Source organism: Stegostoma tigrinum, chromosome 1 (assembly GCF_030684315.1).
Source record: "Stegostoma tigrinum isolate sSteTig4 chromosome 1, sSteTig4.hap1, whole genome shotgun sequence".
NCBI classification, from domain to species: Eukaryota; Metazoa; Chordata; class Chondrichthyes; order Orectolobiformes; family Stegostomatidae; genus Stegostoma; species Stegostoma tigrinum.
The window spans coordinates 15,695,694-15,715,435 of NC_081354.1; the positions used below are offsets into that span (position 1 = coordinate 15,695,694).

General features: G+C 40.6%; 2 protein-coding genes across 2 annotated transcripts in view; one reads left to right on the forward strand and one right to left on the reverse strand.

The window, feature by feature from the left end:
* The first annotated feature begins 536 nt into the window (after positions 1-536).
* LOC125457100 (ATP synthase subunit e, mitochondrial) lies at positions 537-8,374 on the forward strand. Its single transcript, XM_048540830.2, has 4 exons — positions 537-672; positions 6,106-6,160; positions 6,471-6,569; positions 8,206-8,374. Exons 1-4 carry the CDS (start codon positions 637-639, stop codon positions 8,229-8,231), a joined length of 216 nt encoding a protein of 71 aa, XP_048396787.1. The 5' UTR covers positions 537-636; the 3' UTR covers positions 8,232-8,374.
* A 5,314-nt stretch (positions 8,375-13,688) lies between these two features.
* The window catches only part of LOC125458365 (rod cGMP-specific 3',5'-cyclic phosphodiesterase subunit beta-like), an 86,786-nt gene continuing 80,732 nt past the window's right edge, over positions 13,689-19,742 (reverse strand). The window contains exon 22 of the mRNA XM_048543607.2: positions 13,689-18,522. Within this exon, the coding sequence (XP_048399564.1) occupies positions 18,458-18,522 (65 nt within the window). The 3' untranslated portion in view covers positions 13,689-18,457. The remainder of the gene's footprint in view (positions 18,523-19,742) is intronic.

The window sequence follows — 19,742 nt, forward strand, 5'->3', positions numbered from 1 at the left end:
CAGCTCCACACTTTGTTATCTCGGATTCTCCAGCATCTGCAGATCCCATATTCTCTCTTTTCTAACATCTTCCAGTTCTGAAGAAGTCACCTCAGACTTGAACCGTTAACTGCGTTTCTCTCTCCATAGATTTTACCAGCCCAGCCGAGTTTCTCCGGCATTGTGGTTGTTAAAGCCCCCGGACAGATTTTTGACGCCTCACCACTTCTTAAAGGCACCACAAAAATATCAATTAGAAGAGAAATTCGGGAGATTTGGCAGTCTTTGTGGAGAGAAAAACAAAGCATTATAAAGGTCACTGGAATGGAAACGTTAGGATTGTTTTTCTCTGGAAAGACGCAAACTTGCTGAATTTCCAAATCATTTTCTGATTTTTGTTCGTTTCAGATCACCAGCAGCCGTAGTTCTTTGTGTTATTGCATTAAACGTACCGTGTCAGCTGCTACAAAGGTGCAGACCGCTCCGTCCCAAAGTTTTCAGGCAAATCCCCGGAATAAAACTTCTGACCAACCAGAAGACGCCTCCTGTACGGCGGCTCCCCTGCGTCGTGACGCACGGCGCGGTGACGTAGGACGCTCACCGCTCTCTACTTGCTGGCTCCAGTCTCCCGGAGAGAAGGGTCCGTTGTTGGTCGTCATGGTTCCTCCGGTACAGGTCTCGCCCGTCATCAAGGTAAGGAGGGGGATCCGAGGCTCTAGGGAAACCATCCACGCCAGCCATTAGGGCCCGGTGGCGAGCTGCTGCTGGTTGATGTCTGTGTACCCGGGGCCTAGTGGAGCCTGAGTTAAGGTCAAAGCAGAACCTTGGGCCGTGCGGTGGAAAGAGGGAGGGTTGGAGACTTTGTGTGAGAGTTGGGTGGGATCGGCGGGCTGGAGCTGAGACAGGGATCGGTAGTGCATGTGCTTGGTGAGGGGTCGGTGTTTGGGGTGTCACCGTGGGTGGGTAAGGGGTCGGCGGTTTGATAGAGAGATGGGTGAAGGAAGAATTGGCATGTTCGTGTGGTGGTGAGGGCCCTGAGGTGGCATGAGGGGCGTATGTTGGTGAGTGACTGTGTGTCTGAAGTAATGATGGTTTGTTTTTAATATAATCTCGCGCGCCTTTAGGTACATCGTAGTCCATTTCCAACTTAATATCTTGTAGAAAATTGACTACTATAAATTTTCTGATTTGTACGGAGTGCTTTCAGTGCTGAAGGTCAACGATAGGAAAGGTTGTGATTTGGACAATAAGTTTGCATTTTAAGACCTTGTCCCCTCAAGCCCTGAAATAATGCAAAGTAATACTTTGAATTGTGAATTGTCTTCCATAATTCAGTTTTCAGACCCTTGAGCTGGTTTGATAAAATAAACAAGTAGCACTGAATTGCAAGCTGTTTATTAATAGGTGAATTGCAAACAGTTTATACTTCTCAGTTCTAGCTGCATCTCTTGTGGCACCTTGAATTGCACATCATGACAGCATTTTTTTTTTTGGAAAAATAAAGTTACATCTAACCTTGATAACAAAGTGTGGAGCTGGATGAACACAGCAGGCCAAGCAGCATCTCAGGAGCACAAAAGCTGACGTTTCGGGCCTGGACCCTTCATCAGAAAGGGGGATGGGGTGAGGGTTCTGAAATAAATAGGCAGAGACGGGGAGGCGGACCAAAGATGGATAGAGGAGAAGATAGGTGGAGAGGAGAGTGTAGGTGGGAAGGGGGTATGTCAGTCCAGGGAGGACGGACAGGTCAAGGAGGCGGGATGAGGTTAGGTAGGAAATGGAGATGCGGCTTGAGGTGGGAGGAGGGGATAGGTGAGAGGAAGAACATGTTAGGGAGGCCCGGACGAGCTGGGCTGGTTTTGTGATGCTGTGGGCGGGAGGGGATGAGTTGGGCTGGTTTTGGGATGCACTGGGGGGAGGGGGAGATTTTGAAGCTTGTGAAGTCCACATTGATACCATTGGGCTGCAGGGTTCCCAAGCAGAATATGAGTTGCTGTTCCTGCAACCTTTGGGTGGCATCATTGTGGCACTGCAGGAGGCCCATGATGGACATGTCGCCTAAGGAATGGGAGGGGGGGTTGAAGTGGTTCGCGACTGGGAGGTGCAGTTGTTTATTGCGAACCAAGCAGAGGCGTTCTGCAAAGCGGTCCCCAAGCCTTCGCTTGGTTTCCCCAATGTAGAGGAGGCCACACCGAGTAGTGGATACAGTATACTACATTGGCAGATATGCAGGTGAACATCTGCTTAATATGGAAAGTCATTGACTTTCTGCCAATGTAGTATACTGTATCCGGTGTGGCTTCCTCTGCATTGGGGAAACCAAGCAGAGGCTTGGGGACTGCTTTGCAGAACACCTCTGCTCGGTTTGCAATAAACAACTGCACCTCCCAGTCTCAAACCGTTTTAACCCCCCCCCTCCCATTCCTTAGACGACATGTCCGTCATGGGCCTCCTGCAGTGCCACAGTGATGCCACCCAAAGGTTGCAGGAGCAGCAACTCATATTCCACTTGGGAACCCTGCAGCCCAATGGTATCAATGTGGACTTCACAAGCTTCAAAATCTCCCCCTCCCCTCTCTGCATCACACAACCAGCCCAGCTCGTCCCGGCCTCCCTAACCTGTTCTTCCTCTCACCTACCTTCTCCTCCCACCTCAAGCTGCACCTCCATTTCCCACCTACCAACCTCATCCCGCCTCCTTGACCTGTCCATCCTCCCCGGACTGACCTATCCCCTTCCCACCTCCCCACCTATACTCTCGTCTCCACCTATCTTCTCCTCTATTCATCTTCGGTCTGCCTCCCCCCTCTCCCTATTTATTTCAGAACCCTGTCCCCATCCCCGTCTCTGATGGAGGGTCTAGGCCCAAAACGTCAGCTTTTGTGCTCCTGAGATGCTGTTTGGCCTGCTGTGTTCATCCAGCTTCACACTTTGTTATCTTGGATTCTCCAGCATCTGCAGTTCCCATTATCTCTTACATCTAACCTTGAACTGTTTTTGAGAAGTTTGTGGAATTGTTTATAGTCCATAAAATTTGCCATAGAAAGTTAAGGCTAACAGTTACTAGCATACCTTTTTAATATCATTTCTTAGAAAACAATTAGAATTTGTTTCGATTTAAAAATATAGACTGTCCCTTGCTCAGTTGGTGGATATTTTCTTTGCGTGCCTTCTACCACACTGCTAAATTTGCTCTCTCCCTTGTTCCTTTCTTGGTGTTTGACTTGATACTTCATTCACTTGCTGCAATTAACCTTCAGTAGGTTGTTATTGGGAAAATGTTAGTGTTATGAAGGATGTAATAGCAGAACATTTCAAAGCAGATTGAGCAGGGTCAGCATAGTTTCATCAAGTTAAAATCATTTCTTACAAATTTGGTAGAATTCTTTTAAGATAGCAAGCAGGATATGTGAAGAGAAAGTTGTGGATTTAATATTTTTGGGTCCTCAGAAGGTTTTTATTAAAATACCATACATTGGCTATTAGTTAATTATGTAGCCTAATGATGTTGGATATAGTATGTTGACGTTGACAGAGGATTGGCTAAGTAATAGAGGTGGGATGAGGAGAGCATTTTCGGGATGGTAAGGTGTAACTAGTGTGCCACGGGGATCAGTGCTGAGGCCACAATTATTTACAATATATGTTTGTGACTTGAATGAGAAAGAGAATGTACTGTGGCTAAGTTTGAGGATGATACAAAATTAGATGGGAAGGCAAGTAGTGAGGGTGACACATTCTGCAGATTGAGTGGGCAAAAACTTGACAGGTGGGCTATTATGTTATGCACTTCTACATGAAGAATACAAAGCTTGAATGTTATTTAATTGGAGAACAACTTCAGAAAGCTACTGTGTGAATCTCTAAAAGCAGCATCCAAGTTCAAGTAATAAGGAAAGGCAGATGAAATTACCTTTTTGTTTCAAAGGGAACAGTGCGTAGAAGTAGGCAGATTTTGCTAAAAAAGGGAATGGTCAGACTGCAGCTGGAATACACTTAAGTTATGTTTCATAGAACATAGAACATAGAACAGTACAGCACAGAACAGGCCCTTCAGCCCACAATGTTGTGCCGACCATTGATCCTCATGTATGCACCCTCAAATTTCTGTGACCATATGCATGTCCAGCAGTCTCTTAAATGACCCCAATGACCTTGCTTCCACAACTGCTGCTGGCAACGCATTCCATGCTCTCATGCTATCTATTCTATGTTGTTGGAATTTTTACGGCAAAGGTTTGTGCTCTATATCCTGTCTTTTCCTTTGTACAGATTTTAAAGTGAGTGAGAAAGAACCTATTATAAGGGACTAGTCTGGCAACATCACACAGCAATGTCAGAGTGGGACTGCTGTGTGTAGTAGATCTGACACATTTGCAGAGGAAGGGAATGAGCTCCTTAGATGTAAGGTGAAACATATTTTTGTGACAGAGCAGAGCAGTGCATTCCAACATTAGGGTTGGGACCCCAAGTGAAATCACAAGCTCTGAGGCAGCTATGGCATAGCAACTAAGTAAAAGTGATTGTGCTCCCATCCTAACAAGCTCCTATTCTCATAGTCCCTACCTGACTTCTACAATTCTCACTGACAAGAGTTGGAACAAGACCCAATGTAGATATAGAACAAGAAAAAGACAACCCGTGGGACCACCTGAGCTGCTCCCACAGAGAGCCAGCACAGAGACAACCGCTGAATGCACTCCCCCCACGCTGCACCCGCACCACGAATTCAAGAGAGACACTCCCACAGGCAGCAACAAAAAGATAAAGAAAACACCAACAATTTCCTCCAGCTCCCACACGGGCACCAGTGCACAGACCAGCATCCGCCGCCCATCTGCAACCACAGAGGGACGCCAAGAGTCGACCACACTGCCGAACCCCCGTGCAGGCCAGACCAGACCAGACAAGGACGGCAGCCCCCCTCCCCCCAGGGCACCAGCGAACCAGACGGACCCCCCCCCCCCGACAATCAGCAATGGATCCACCACCATCACCAGACCCAACTCCAAGCCTTTTTCAAACCGAACCAAAGGAAAGATAAACTAGCAATGTTGGCAGAGAAGGTTCACTAGGTATTGAAGGACTGTCTTATGAAGAGGAAATGAGTAAGTTGTTCCTGTACTTGTTGGAATTTAGAATTATTGAAACATACAAGGTTCTCAGGACACTTGACAGGGTAGGTGCAGAAAGGTTATTTCTTGTGGGATTGTCCAGCACCAAAGGGCATAATCTCAGAATAAGACAGATAAGGAGAAAGTTCTTGAAGATAGTGGATCAGTGGAATTCTTTACCACAGAGTGTTGTTTTAGACTGGGTTGTTAAGTGTATTCACGGCTGAGATAGACAGACTGTATTTTAATCAGTAATGGAATCGAGGGTTATAGGGAAAAGCTGTAAAGTGGAGTTGAGGGTTACCAGATCGACCATGATCATGGTGGAGCAAGTTTGATGTGCTGAATAGCCTACTTCAATTCCTGTGTCTTGTAGTTTATTTTTCAATCAGTAAAATCTTGTTGGTCAAGGTCAAACTGATCAAATGAGTTCAGAGTTATTGTAGATACCGAAGGCAAGTTATATTTGAATGGTCTCTAGTGAGGATCATTTGAGTCCATCTTGTAGATGATACAAACTGCTGCTACTGAGCTTTGGTGGTGGACTGACTGGTACCACATCTACAGTCAAGCTGCTGTGTCCTAGATGATATCAAGCTCCTCAAGTGTTGGAGCTGCATTTGAGGCAAGCAAAGAGTATTCCATGATATAGACGATATAGAAGAGTCAGGAGGGGAGTTACTTGCTACAGGATTCCAAGTCTCTAATCTGTTCTTGTACCCACAAAATTTATATGGCTAGTCCAGTTTTGTATTGCTTGCCCTGCTCACTTAGATCCTCTACCCTCTTTTTTTCCCTCACTGCGTCACTCGGAGCTTGTATTTTCAACAACTCTTGTGGACAACTTGTGTTTTGAGCTGAAATCACAAATAAGACAGATGTTCCACTGCAGCAAATCTTTGCCTATTATGATGAAATGCGTACTGCTTTATCACTCCAGCCAGGAGTCTATTTTTTTCTTCAGGACTGAAATGAAACTATTTCAGTAAACCTGTATTCCATCCTGTTACAGATGGCTAGGTACTCGGCATTGCTGGTTGGCATCATCTATGGGAAGAAGCGATATGGTAAGAGATGATCTTGTCTTGAATGCAATATTGCAATCTTCTAAAAACCTAGAACAAATTACTGACTTTTTCTAACCTGTCTGAAGAGTTCTCCAGTTAACAATTCACAGTTAATGCTAAACTTTGTCATATGTCAGCTCTAACAGCACTTCCAACTAGTGACAATACCAGAAAATAATGATGATAGTTGCATTTGTTGAAAGTGTCAACAAATTAGAATTCTTTGGTAGCATATAAGCTGCAAATAATTTTAATTACTCCAGTTCCTGCAGAGACTTACTGATCCTTTGTTTAAAATTTTATAATGAAGATTATCTAAAGCCTGTTGCTGAAGAGGAGAGGAGAATAGAGGCTGAAGAGAAAAAGAAACGAGAGGAACTTGAACGCATTGCAAAACAGTTGGCAGAAGGTAGTTGAAACATAAATTATTCTGTGATGACAGGGAAACAATATTTTGCATATTTGGTGGCCAGTTAAGGAAAGTAAGTTAGTATGTAATGACGAGTGTACTACATGTGAATAGCATAGGAAAGTAGCAAAAAGAGTACGTCATTCAGTCCTTGAACCTGTTCTACCTCTTCTGTTATATTCTGGATGATTTTAGCTCAACTCCATATAACCTGTCTCTCCTTGTCTAACAACGATCTAGTAGTTTCAATCTTCAACATGTTGTGTTGACAGCATCGAGAAGCTTTTTGGAAGCAAATTCCATTTTTCCATGTGTCGCCTTTCTTATTTTAAGGGCCACATTTCTGGATGATTACTATCACAGCTTTTATGCATCTAACCTGTCATTTTAAACACTCTGAAATGATCTCAGCTTTCCAAACTTAAGATGCTAAAGTCAAGTTTCAGGCAATCCATTGCACAAATTAACACTTTAAGCCTAATTCTGTTGTATCTGTACTACAGCTGTTTTTAAGCTAGTACATCCTGAGATTTCAAGCCTCAAAGTCAACCAGATTGGCTCACCAAAGCTTTGTCCTAGTGAATTATCACTTCTCCCATTGCCTTTGGCCCTATGCATCAATCTGTGTATTTGCTGCCAATCCCACCTCTTCCTGTCCATTACTATGGTTTGAACCAGTCTGTTCGTGATCTCGCCATCTTATTTGATTCTGAGCTGAGCTTCATTCCCATAACCCCTCCATTTTAAAAATTGGCTTACTTCCACCCTATGTCAAGCCATCACATGCTGGAACCATCATGCATGCTGTATAATTTTTACCTGGTCCAAAACTTTGCTTTCCATATCCTAATTTGTACCAAATTCCTTTTAATCATCACCCTGTCCAACTGACTTATACTGGTTCCCAAGTGTGTCTAAATTTGTAATTCTCTTTCGAATGTTCTTGGTCTCAGATGATTTCATGACCTCACCCCCTCTGTTTTCTTTTTCACTATTGCCAGCTTCGTAGAGAACTCATCCACAATAGTGCATTCTTTCAACTTTGGCATTTGAACCATCTATACTCCCTTCACCACACCTTTGGTGACTTTAATTTCAGAAATCTTGGCGGTAAACTGAAAATCTGTCTCTAGCTTCCTCTCTGTCCAAGCTAAACATAATCATTCCTAAGAACTGTCTTGACTCAACATTGATTTCTATCTGATGTTGCTTTTGAGAAGGAGGTTGGGCTGTTATTCTGTGTAAAAGTTGAACATTGCTAATCTCATTTTTACTTGGAAAGTTTTGAATCTGGCCCCAGCTAATGAAAGTCTGTTCAGTTTGATTATGCTGTTTTCCATAGCATTACACCATACATCTGACTGTCATAGAATTGAGTACTGTCAAGGCACATTCAAAAATGTGCATGCTTGCACTGGACTAGAAAGAAGATAGTTTGTGCGGGGTAGGGGTTGGCACAGAGTGGATATGATTTGAAGAAAAGGAATTTTGTGCTGTATTTATCCAAGGACATCTTACTTCTCCTACTGAGCTTGGGAGGAACCTCTTCCATCCCCTACATTGAACATAAGTTCATTTCAAGTTCAATGTGTATATGTACTGCATTGAGAAAATATAAACTAATCTCTCATTTCAGCTAATGAAGACACTATTCTGAAATGATGACCATTTTTAAAAGTACAGATGAAGAATCTGCATGTTGCCCTTACGGTTTGCTAGTACGGACTTATCAGATGTATCTATTCAACACACAATTTGGGGTGTTTTTTCAATGAGAGACAATAAATATTATTTGAACAATATAACACTGTCTTTTGTTATTTAGTTCTTTTGACATTGACTGTGGAGAAGTTGATTTAGTTCAATGAACTGTCAACAAGTTATCTATTGATGTGGACTTTCAAATTTCAGGGCTGAGTCACTGACTGCAGATCTGTTTGCCATCATCAAAGGTTTAAAATTTGTTTTATAACAGTTTAGCTGTGAACTACAGACGCGCTTTTTTTTCTGAATACTGGCCTGTGTTCTGTTAACAAAGCCAAAATAAAGTATTTTCAGTAATTTACCTTTTTGAGTGTTAACTTTTGTCTCAAAAAAATCTGCATATTAAACTCCTGGGAATACATGTGTTTTGTACTACTACTCTGTCATAAACCATGTTGTAAGATGCTATTTCAAAACCCAGCTCATTAACCAAGCTTTGTCAAATGCGTACTTGGACACAATGTCCATTTTATCGTTTGGCTCTCGGATTTGTCTTTGGATATTTCTAAGACAGAATATTAATTCAAGCTGCAGCAATTGCTGTATTCATTTAGAATGCAACGAATACAAATTGAAATAAATGCTAGTCATATTTTGACATTAATGGGATTGCTGTCAATGTAAATTTGCTGGAGGCTTGACAGAAACCTTGTTTATGCAATGATTTCAGAAAAGTGATATTTGTGAAGCAGAACCTGCTCCAAAGCCATACCTGGCAGTGTTCTGCCAAATTTTGGAATGCAGTTTTTCTCAATGAACAAAAACCCTACTCCCCTTCAAATAGTGTTCAACTTGTGTCCTCCTTTGCTCACTGCCAACCAATGGTACAAAGTTGTCTGCCATCCCACATTCTACCCTGCACAATAATCATTGTTCCCTGCATAAAACAAATAAGAACAGAAACAGAAGAAGGCTGTTCCCCTTACACCTGCTCTGGCTCCCTGCCCCCCCCCCCCCCCCCCCCCCCCCCCCCCCTGCCCATAACCTCTGCCTCACTCCTGGGTCAAAAGTCTATCAAGCTTTGCCCTGAATGTTTTCTCTGCCTCCTTTGCAGATTCTTTGAATGACCAGGGGGTCCTACATCAGATGCCTGTTGATTGTGAACTTGATCATTTGCCTCTGCCAAATTTTACTTAAGTACATGGGTTATCTAGTGTATTGTTAGATGTACATCTAATGTTCGGGCAAAGACCAGATTCTGTTTTAACCTTCAGCCTTTGCATATGTTTGCATCACTCGTCTATTTTAAGAATCTAAATTATAGTTAAGTGTAACAATGTACCAGGAAGTATCGATGTTTTAATCCCTTGTGATAGTAGTGTATGGTGAATGTCGTCTTTCTAATCATGTCCAAACTTTTTCTCTGGGATGAAAATGTCTACCAGACAGTTCATGCATTTGCCTCTTCAACCTAAAAGATGCCACCACCATGCAACTACTATTCAATTATTGCTGGATATTTCCGCTACACAGATATATGGGGGAAAAAGTCACAGGCAACATTGAGTTTGCTGAAGCTGTATGTTATTTGATTGGTTCAGCCTGATTCCTCAAAGTTGAGTCCAACAAGACTGATTATAGTGCATCGCAAATCACTAATGCTCTAGGATTAGTTTAAGTACTGTACAGGGATAGGAGATGTGACAGTGAATTTGAGTACAGAGGTTCCACAAGCAGCAATGAGGCAATTGACCAAGGTGTTGGTCATGTTGGTTGGCTGATAAATATTGGTAAGAACACCACAAAGAATACTTGTTCAAATGATGCCATAGATCCTTTATCTTTACCAACCTGGAATAGATAAAGCCTTGGCTTAACATTTCATCTGAAAGATGACTCCTCCCTTAGCTCCCAAGTGCAAAACTTCCTGCATACAGCATTGAAGTGTCAACTTGGATGAAATGATGTAGCTCTGCAGCAAGTTTTAGAATCGGAACACTTCTGACACAGAAAATTGCTGCCTGCTGAGTAAAGATAATTATTCCTTTGTAGGTAACAAAGCAGCTTGGCATGGTGGCTCTGGAATCTCAATATGAGCTGTGGTATTGGAAGTTAATTGGTGTAGATAAATTAATTAGCTTTAAGTACATCTAAAGGATGCTTTTTCCATTAATACAGGTCAACAATATATTGAACCAGATTTTACAATCAGCAGTGAAAGCATGCAGCCCAACAGGAGTCTCTCCAAGTTATCAATCTTAGCATCATGGTACTAATCATGCAAAAACTGTTCCAGTGGGTGGGACATATCGTACATTTGACTGAGATCAAGTTTCTGAAACAACTGCTCTGTTCAACTGGGTTATGGCATGAGATTCCCGGGAATGCAGAAGAAATAATTTTGGGATGTCTTCAAAGCACAACTGAAGAGGTTATACGTACCCACCAACTCATGGGTGTCCTAGCCAATGATTCACTAAAATGGAGTAGGTTCATTTGGGGAAGGTACTGAGTACATTGAGGGAGTTTGTTGAGAATGTGAAAAGACAGAGTCAAGGCATCCACACAAGCCTCCGAGCATGCCACTTCCCCAAACTTTCAAGCAGTGCCTGCCCAACGTGTCAGAGCTTGCAAGTCACACGTTGCATTTACCAGCCTTCTTAGATCAGACTGAATTGGAGTGAAAGCTACAAGTTGATGTGTAGCAATTTTCTTTGAGTTGCCTTTTTGGACTCGTACTCCTGTCAGTCTGCATCATTTAAAACTGATATTTGTGTTCTCGCTGTTTCTCTTGTCTCCTTATATTTCCCTTCGCAATTCTAATTCTGGTTCTCTCATTTTCCTTTCTTTGTTTGTTCTTTCTGCTTTTCCTTTGGAATTCCACCTCCAGTTGTTTTTAAACTGAAGTTACTTTAATTATATATCACGGTGGCACAGTGGTCAGCATTGCTGCCACATAGTGCCAGGGATCTGGGTTCAATTCCACCTTCAGGCGACTGTGTGGAGTTTGCAACTCTCCCCTTGTCTGCATGGGTTTCCTCCCACAGGCCAAAAATGTGCTGGTTAGGTGGATTGGCCATGCTAAATTTCCCATAGTGTTCAGGGATGTGTGGATTAGGTGGGTTATGAGGGGGTCTGAGTGGGATGTTCTGAAGGTCAATGGGGACTTGTTGGGCCAAAGGGACTGTTTCCACACTAGAGATTTTATGATTAATCAGCATTACCTCATTTCACAAATCAGGAGTACCTGCTTCCTCTTGCACATCTAGTGAACCCAAATATACTGCTGGTACTTCAATTATGTCTGCCTTCCTAGCTTTAGCGAGCAATTTTATTTGTCATTTCTACCAACCTGGCCTTTATGGTTTCACTAAAATCTGTCAGGGATGACTGCCACCTTCAGGGAGTTATTTGCAATTTCAAGTGCCATTTCTTATTTTCAGTACAGAACCTGTTTTTTCGTTTACCTTTATTACTTACCAATACCACAGTCAAACACTCATCACCCAAGATGAGTCCCCAAACCACAAATGTTAAGATTTAATCAAAGTATTCAAAGCCCCCAATTTATTTGACTAATGGGTTCAGATTGACAGAAGACACTGACAAGCCTCCCATTCCTGGCAAGAAACTAGTAGTTGTCACAAATAAATAAGATCTAGCTATGGGTAAGTGAAAGTTTGAACTACTAACATTTAACTCTACTATTGGAACTCTAACCCCCTTTTAAAACCCTTAAACACACAGACAGACAAACAACAGAAATATTTACCTGCACTTCACTAAATCTAGTCTACCATATTTGCTGTTCACAATGTGTCTCCCCTACGGTGGGAAGACAAAATGCAGACTGGGTGACTGCTTTACAGAACACCTATATTATGTTGGTAGAAATTAACTCCAAGCTTCCAGCTGCTTGCCACTTCAAAACACCACTGTGTTCCCATGCCAACGTTTCTGACTCAAACCTACTGCAGTACTCCAGTGAGGCTCAACACAATTTGGAGGAACAACACCTCATCTTCTGCTTGGGGACCTTAAACTCTTGGGGACTCATTATCAAGCTGAACAATTTTACAGCATGAAAACCTCCATCCATGTATATTACCCATTCCCATACCCCAGGTCCAGTCATTACATGGATTGCTTCCAGTACAATGAACCTCTTAACCCCCATTATCACCTTCCTCTGGCTCAATGTCAAGAATCCATTTGACAGCCTAACATTTCCTTTCTTTCACTTTCTCTGGGCTCCGTCTCCACCTACCTACTTACTCCTCTCAGCCCTCATCATCAGCATAATTACTACCTTTTCCTCGCTGCTATCAGCTCCCCAGTAATTTCTGTTTTTGTTTATTTCAGATCTGAAGTATCTGCAGTTTTTTAAGGGCTTTATTTAAAAGTAATGGTATTATGAGTGGAGGAAAATGTACTGGGGAGAAGTGGTTTTATGCACTTATTGGATTACTGACAAGGCCAGCACTTATTGTTGATGCTTTAGGCTCTGAGCAAGTAGAACTGAACTGCCTTTGTGAACTCTCACTGTCAATGAGGTGAATCTACTCCAGAGTAGGGAATTCCAGGGCTTTTCACCAAGCAAAGATGAAAGAACAGTGATGTAATATTTGAATCTTCAGCTTTATTAATTCCTACTTAAAACTAAGAAGGCCTGCAATGTGTAACTTTTAACATATTTTGTATGTTTTATAACATACTATTAATTACTGCAATGTTTAACTTCTAACTTTAGTTCTTTCTTTATAATTTGTTCCTAAGATTCCATACCTTGGTACTTGCACCTAAGATGGCACCTTGTGTGGTGACATTGTACACTTTTCACTGTATGCCTGTACTTTTGTACTTGAGCACACATGACAATAAAATCAAAATCAAATCTTTTTCCTGGTCAAGGCGATGTGTAGTTTCAAGGCAGGCAGTGCTGTTCCTATGTGCCTGTTGCCCTTGTTTCTCTAGCTGGTAAAGGTTTGCCGTTTGGGAGGCACAGTTGATGAAGATTTTGCAAATTGCTGTAGTACACCTTGTTCAACAGATGAAGGAAAAGTACTATGATCTCAAGATAAACCCCGAGAATTAGGTCAAGCAGAGCTTAAAATCGCTCAGCAATTGTACTTGGATAAATTTAACCACACAGATGGAAATAGCTGGGAAGGTGAAATGCGTAAAACTATTAGATACTGCAGCACACTGCAGTTTACAGGTTAACGACTGCCTTTGCTTTATATCCGCAGTACATTAGCAGATTAATTAATGAATTGTCAAGTGATATGCTGAAGGATTTTTAAACCATACACCATATATGTTTTATTTGAAAGGATTCAGGAAATTTGGAAAGCTAATGTCCATAAGAAAGTGTGAAGCAGAACTACATCAACTAATTTTGAATTTTTTGTATATATTATATACATGAAATTTTCTTGGATACACAATATTTACATACAATGAACATGTACATATCATGCAGTAAATGAATAAGTAAGGTGAATATGTTTTATAGAAATAATATCCAATAATTACATATATAAAAATGAAATTCAAATTGACCTTGATATGCATTAATAAAATGACAGGTAATTTTAGGAAACTGCTGAGTGTTTCTGCTGCATAAGAAGATTGGTTAATCAATGAGTTACTAATCTGTACTAAATGGAACATGCTGGAGTGCATTATTATACAACGGTGTTGGTAATCCTTGTTAAATACTGAATTAAGTGCTGTAATACCTAAAACACAGAGAGCTGTCAGAAATTACTTATGCTTTTTGAAAAAAATGTGGTGAGAACAAGTATTCAGAATCAATGCTGTTCATGCATTGTCAATATATATAATGGCTATCTAATATGAATGATAATTATATCATTTAATAATACTGTACAATTCTTTGCACACCCCTGCTGTCTTTATGCTTATCCTGTCCAATCTAATGACCATCAAAACCCTTAGAAGAATGGAGTATTACCTATTCAGCTTCAGTCTTCTTAGCAACACCAACTGACTTTCACTAGAACAACATATTTAATATCCAACATTCCATGGTTTGACATAAAATTTTATGCTAACCACATTTACCAGCTATTCATAAACTGGAACTTATGCTGCTTATTCAATTCTTATTCATTAAAAAGAAAATATAGAGCTCCCTGTTCAAACATAGCACCAATCGCATACTGGCACTGGCCACATGAATAGTTGTTGAAAGCTGTCATTTGAAGATTTTATAGGTTGCAAATTCCACTAATTTGTTATCTGTTGCAAATCTGTTGGACTTCAATTTCTTCCTAAATTTTTCACCGTTTTCAATATAATTGTCACCAAAATACCTCCAGCAGCTTCTGTTTCTGATCCTGCACTGCTACCTCTGAAATACCCAGAAATATTTCTTGGCACCTTCTCCTTTCTCACCTCACTGGTGTTCCTTGGCCACAAAATCAGAGGATACCAAGTCAGGTTCCGCATGAATGCTGACAACAATTACCTCACTATCACCAACAGTACTTGTCCATTGCCTCAGTCTTTTCAGTCTGTTGTCCAACATTCAGTCCAGTGAAACATTAAGAAAGCAGAAGCTATTACCTTCAGACCTTGCCACAAACTCATTAACGTAATTGCTGATTTTATTCCTCAATCAGCTAGTTGTCTCGGTTTGAATCAGACTGTTTACAACCTACTCGTGCTGCTTGATTCTAAGCTTCTGACCACAAATTGTCTACATTATAATCACTATCTTCGTTCCCTCTGCACATCAAGCATTTCTGTCCCCGATTCGTTGTATCTGCTACTGAAGTCCTCATCCATGTTTTAGCCAATTTCAGATTTCACAGTTGCAGCGTACCTGTCCCCAACAAACCTTCCAAAGTTTTTTTTGCACAAACCTTGTCTTAGACCGAGCCCTGGTCATCCAACATTTCTTTGCTGACTGGGCTACATTGACTCCTAGATCTCGCAACTCTTCAAATTTAGAAATTCATTCTTGTCATAGATGCCCTTAAAGGTCAACAAGGTTATCTCTGTGTGGGACCACAGAAGATGGGAGAGATAATGAATATTTTGCATCAATATTTACTGTGGAGAAAGACATGGATGCTAGGGAACTCAGGGAAATAAACGTTGATGTCTTGAAAGCAGACTATGTTACAGAAGAGAAGGTGCTGGAGGTTTAAAAAAAATAGAGGTGGGTGAATCTCCAGCACCTGATCAATGCATCCCAAGATGTGAGGGAAGGTAGGGAAGAAATTGCAGGGCCCCCAGCAGAGATAGTTGTATCACCTATAGCCATAGGTGAGGTGCCAGAGGACTGGAAGGTGGCTAATGTTGTGCCATTATTTTAGGAAAGGCTCTTAAGAGAGGCCTGGGAACTATAGATTGGTGAGTCTGACATCAGTAGTGTGTAGTAGTTTGGTAAACTTGAATGGCATGGACAATTTGGATCAAGTGGTCTGTTTTTTGTACTATATGATTCTAAGACTCCTACTTCTGCAATCTTCTCCAGCCTACTAAGGTACTGACAATTCTGCATTCCTCCAAGTCTTGCTGTCTTATTTTGTCTCTTCCTAATCATGTTGCTGCAACATTAGTGATCATGGATTCAGCCTCTCAGCTCTAAACTCTGAATCTAATTCCTAAATGTCTCAACTTTTTATTCTCTAGGGATGCTTCCCACAGCTCATGCCTTTGTCCAAGCTTTAGGTCACTTAATTCCATAGTTCCTTCTTTGGTTCAATATTATATTTTACTTGAATCTGTTGCTGTGAAGCACTTCTAAAATGTTACTCTACATTTAAGGTGCTACATAAATTCAAATTTCAGCTGTTTAAAATTTCTATTAAATTTCATTTTCAACACCCACTCAATCAGCTTTTGATCCCCCTTATCTCATTCACCACTGTTTAGGTACTCTAATTATAACAGTAATATTTTATACAGGCTTTTCCTCTGGCTTTATCTACCATTTTCAAGAAATTGCAAATTAATCCTTTCTAATGTTAAACTACATCTGCCCCTGTTAGTTACTTCACTGCTCATGTTTATGTCCTCCTGAATTTTTAAAAGTTTTTGTCACTGCTTCCGCAATATTTTGCTTTTGTGTTGTCATCAAATTTTGAAATTTTTCAAGCACAAAACAGTATTACTATAAATCTATTAATTCCTTAAAAGGTCCTACTGACACTTTACTACAGTATATGAAATAAAATCAGGAACTTTTGGCTGTTTTTGCTTTCCACTTATAATATGTAGAGGAATGTTATGACTCATGCTTAAAAGTTCATTACGGATTCCTTATGGTACTCTTAACAGGTAGCCCATTTTGTTTCAACATTAAAAACAAATTGATCACCATAGATTTATAATAGCTATTGATGTGACAACTGATTAAATACACAACAGATTAAATGAATAAAAGATTAAATATAATTACAGAGCTTAAAGAGCAGCTTTTGTACAGATAACTTTTAAATGATAATTCCTGCTTTCTCTTACCTCGGAAATCTTGCTGGAAATCTGATAATTCTACACTTTGACATGGATTAACAGTTGTTATTCTTGTTATATTGGAATATGTATTGGACCTTTGTGCAATAAAACCTGTATAGGTAGATAGACATTGTCTGCAGGAAATACTCATTTGTCTTTAATGACTATCTTACTTTTCCGTTATTGTGCAGATTTCATGATGCACAGGAATAGTTCATTCTACTCAGTTGCAATACAAATTCACAGTAGCTGCTCTACAGCTTTGCCATCAGGAAGTAAGTAATCAGCAGTGAAAACATTTGAACACTTGAGAGTATGAAAACATTGTAATACACAAATCAGATAGTCCTGATGATCCACGCACACAGATTGTCAGTTCGAATCCAATGTATCCAGTTCTACGTTTGGCTATTATAGTATCTTACTGTTTGCAAGCATTGAATACAATCTTTTACTTGATTCAATTCTTCCATTTCAATTTTCCAGGGTTTTAAAATTACAACTCATCATTTTTCGTCTAAAATTAAAGTGGGTCGAATGGCTTTTTATATAAATTCTCATTACACTGAGTTTCAGCAACATGCAAAATATAAATAATTCATTGATTCATCTCAAAACATCAAGTCATAAAAAAGACTGCCAAACACTGCAAGCTCTTTGTAGCTCCAAGCACGGAAATGCACAGCATATTTGTTTCCAGATTTTCTGAGTGGATGCAGGAAACAAAATTCTACTTTAGGCAGATACTATTCAGCTGGTCAGAGATAAGGATAGTACCCAGAGTGATTAGTAACCACTCTCTTTAAAATATATCTTTAAAAATTAATCTGCAGGAACATGAAATACAGGATAGTAACACAATCAATGGGATCAAACAGGATTATTAATAGATCAACTGAGTCAATTCTGTATTGCCGCCTGGCTAGTATGTTGGTAATTGTATAAAATGTGTCATACGGTAATGATTTGATTAAGATCATGCGCTCCCAGAGTTCCGGTTCTTTTATGATTCAAATCCCAACATTATTTTACATCCTTATTTGATCAGTGAAGTTAAATAATTTTATGAAGAGTAAGATGAGACAAAGCCATTTAAGCAAAAAAAGCAGTAAAAGTTTGTCACTTGTAAAACTTCTATAACTTCCTGTTCAATCTTCAAATGTAAAGATAACAGTTTGCAATTGTGAAAATGCACCTCCTGGATTGGAATTCTCAGGAGAAATTGGTCTTCCTCAGCATTGGAAACAGGGTTTGATTGCACTGGTTTCTTACATTCCCGCTCCAATTATGCCAAGGAAACTGAATACTGGATGGGCCAATTATCAGGCAGCCGATATGCTACTGCAATTTTGTGCTGCTAAAGATGAGTTTCTGCAACACCATATTATAGAAGCACCACGGAATTCAGATAGTTTTACAGAATTATTTGTTTACAGGAGTGTCATTTACAGAGGACGTAAAGCACAAACAACAGAATATCTGTTGCATTGACTGCACCCCTTTGATACAGGCTGTCATCACCCTTTCCAAGGTCTACCTTTCAAACATTAGTGGATTTCAAGCCCAATGGAAGTTCAATGGTTACGAAGTCGTGTCCTCTGATTCCTGCTGCAGTCAGTGCTGATGTACAGTTTGTGCAGACTTTTTTCTTCATCAATACTGATGGGAATGAGGCAGCCCGGGAACCACAAAGTTTAACACACAGAACAAGTTTTGGACTGAGCCTTTTCTTCAGCAGCGGCGGCGGCGGCAGCAGCAGCTAAATGGAAAGGCACAGGAAGAGAATAAAAGGATGCGAGGTCAAACAATGAGAGGATAACCAGTTATGAGCAAAACGAAATGTTAGTGCTTCGAGGAGCAGTAAAACGTGAAAGGAGCCTTAGGGACCGCTGTGCCATTATCATCACGTTCTTTGTATCCTCACATTGCCCAGATTCTTTTTTTTTGTATATCCTCATGATTTTTGTGTCTTATGTCGATTTTAGTGGGATGTTGGTGTCTTGGGCAAGGCAAGTTTTTATTGCGGTCAAACTGAACGTCACTCTGCCACTTCAGATGTCAGTTAAGAATCAATCACATTGCCATAAGCTGGGAGTTACATGTAGCCAAATAAGGACAGGATGACTGATTTCCACACAGATAGTACATTAAGAAACCAGATGGGGACTTTTACAACAATCACCCATATTTTCAAAGTCATCAGTGTTGTGTATAGACTCACAGCAAAGTGGTTATGCTTGAATGCTCTCTGAAACATCTAACAAGACAATCAATTTAGGGACAAATACAGATGGGGATTAAATGCTGGTCTTGCCAGCAGAGTCTGAATTTTTTGAAAGAACAAAAGCGAAAAAATATACATCCACGTCATTTTCCTACAACCTGTGCTAGTAGGGGTGCGTTTCAAATAATTTATATATTTTCAAAAGTACAATCAGTTCCAGAACAAACAGATGTCTTGTGGTGGAGTGGGTATCATTCCTACTGCTGAGCAAGGAATTCTGAGTTCAAAGTCTAACTCAGGATTTGATGGCCAAGGAAGGTGCATTCATAGTGTGGCCAAACAGGATGAGTAGCTACATGCAAACTTACCATCTTCAGTTGCTTCATCGATGACCATCCTCCCTATCGTAAGGTCAGAAGTGAGAAAGTCCGCTGATGATTGCACAATGTTCAGCACCACTGACAGCCCAGTTACTGAAGCAGTCTATGTTGATATGCAACAAGACCTGCACAACATTGAGGCTTGAGCTGATAAGTGGCCATTCACATTCATGCTACACAAATGCCAGATAATAATCATCTACTACAAGACAGAATCTGCCAAACTTGCTTTGATGCTCAACGGCACTATCAACATCATGGGGAGGTTATAATTGACCAGAAACTGAACTGGAGCAGCCATGTGAATGGTCTAGCAATATGAGCAGATCAGAGGTTGTGAACAATGTGACAGGTAAATGACCTCCTAACTACATA

Coding starts and splice junctions, on each gene's coding strand:
- LOC125457100 (XM_048540830.2), top strand. CDS start 637: ATGGTTCCTCCGGTACAGGTCTCGCCCGTCATCAAG. Junction 673..6,105: donor AGGTCTCGCCCGTCATCAAG/GTAAGGAGGGGG, acceptor ATCCTGTTACAG/ATGGCTAGGTACTCGGCATT. Junction 6,161..6,470: donor CTATGGGAAGAAGCGATATG/GTAAGAGATGAT, acceptor TTTATAATGAAG/ATTATCTAAAGCCTGTTGCT.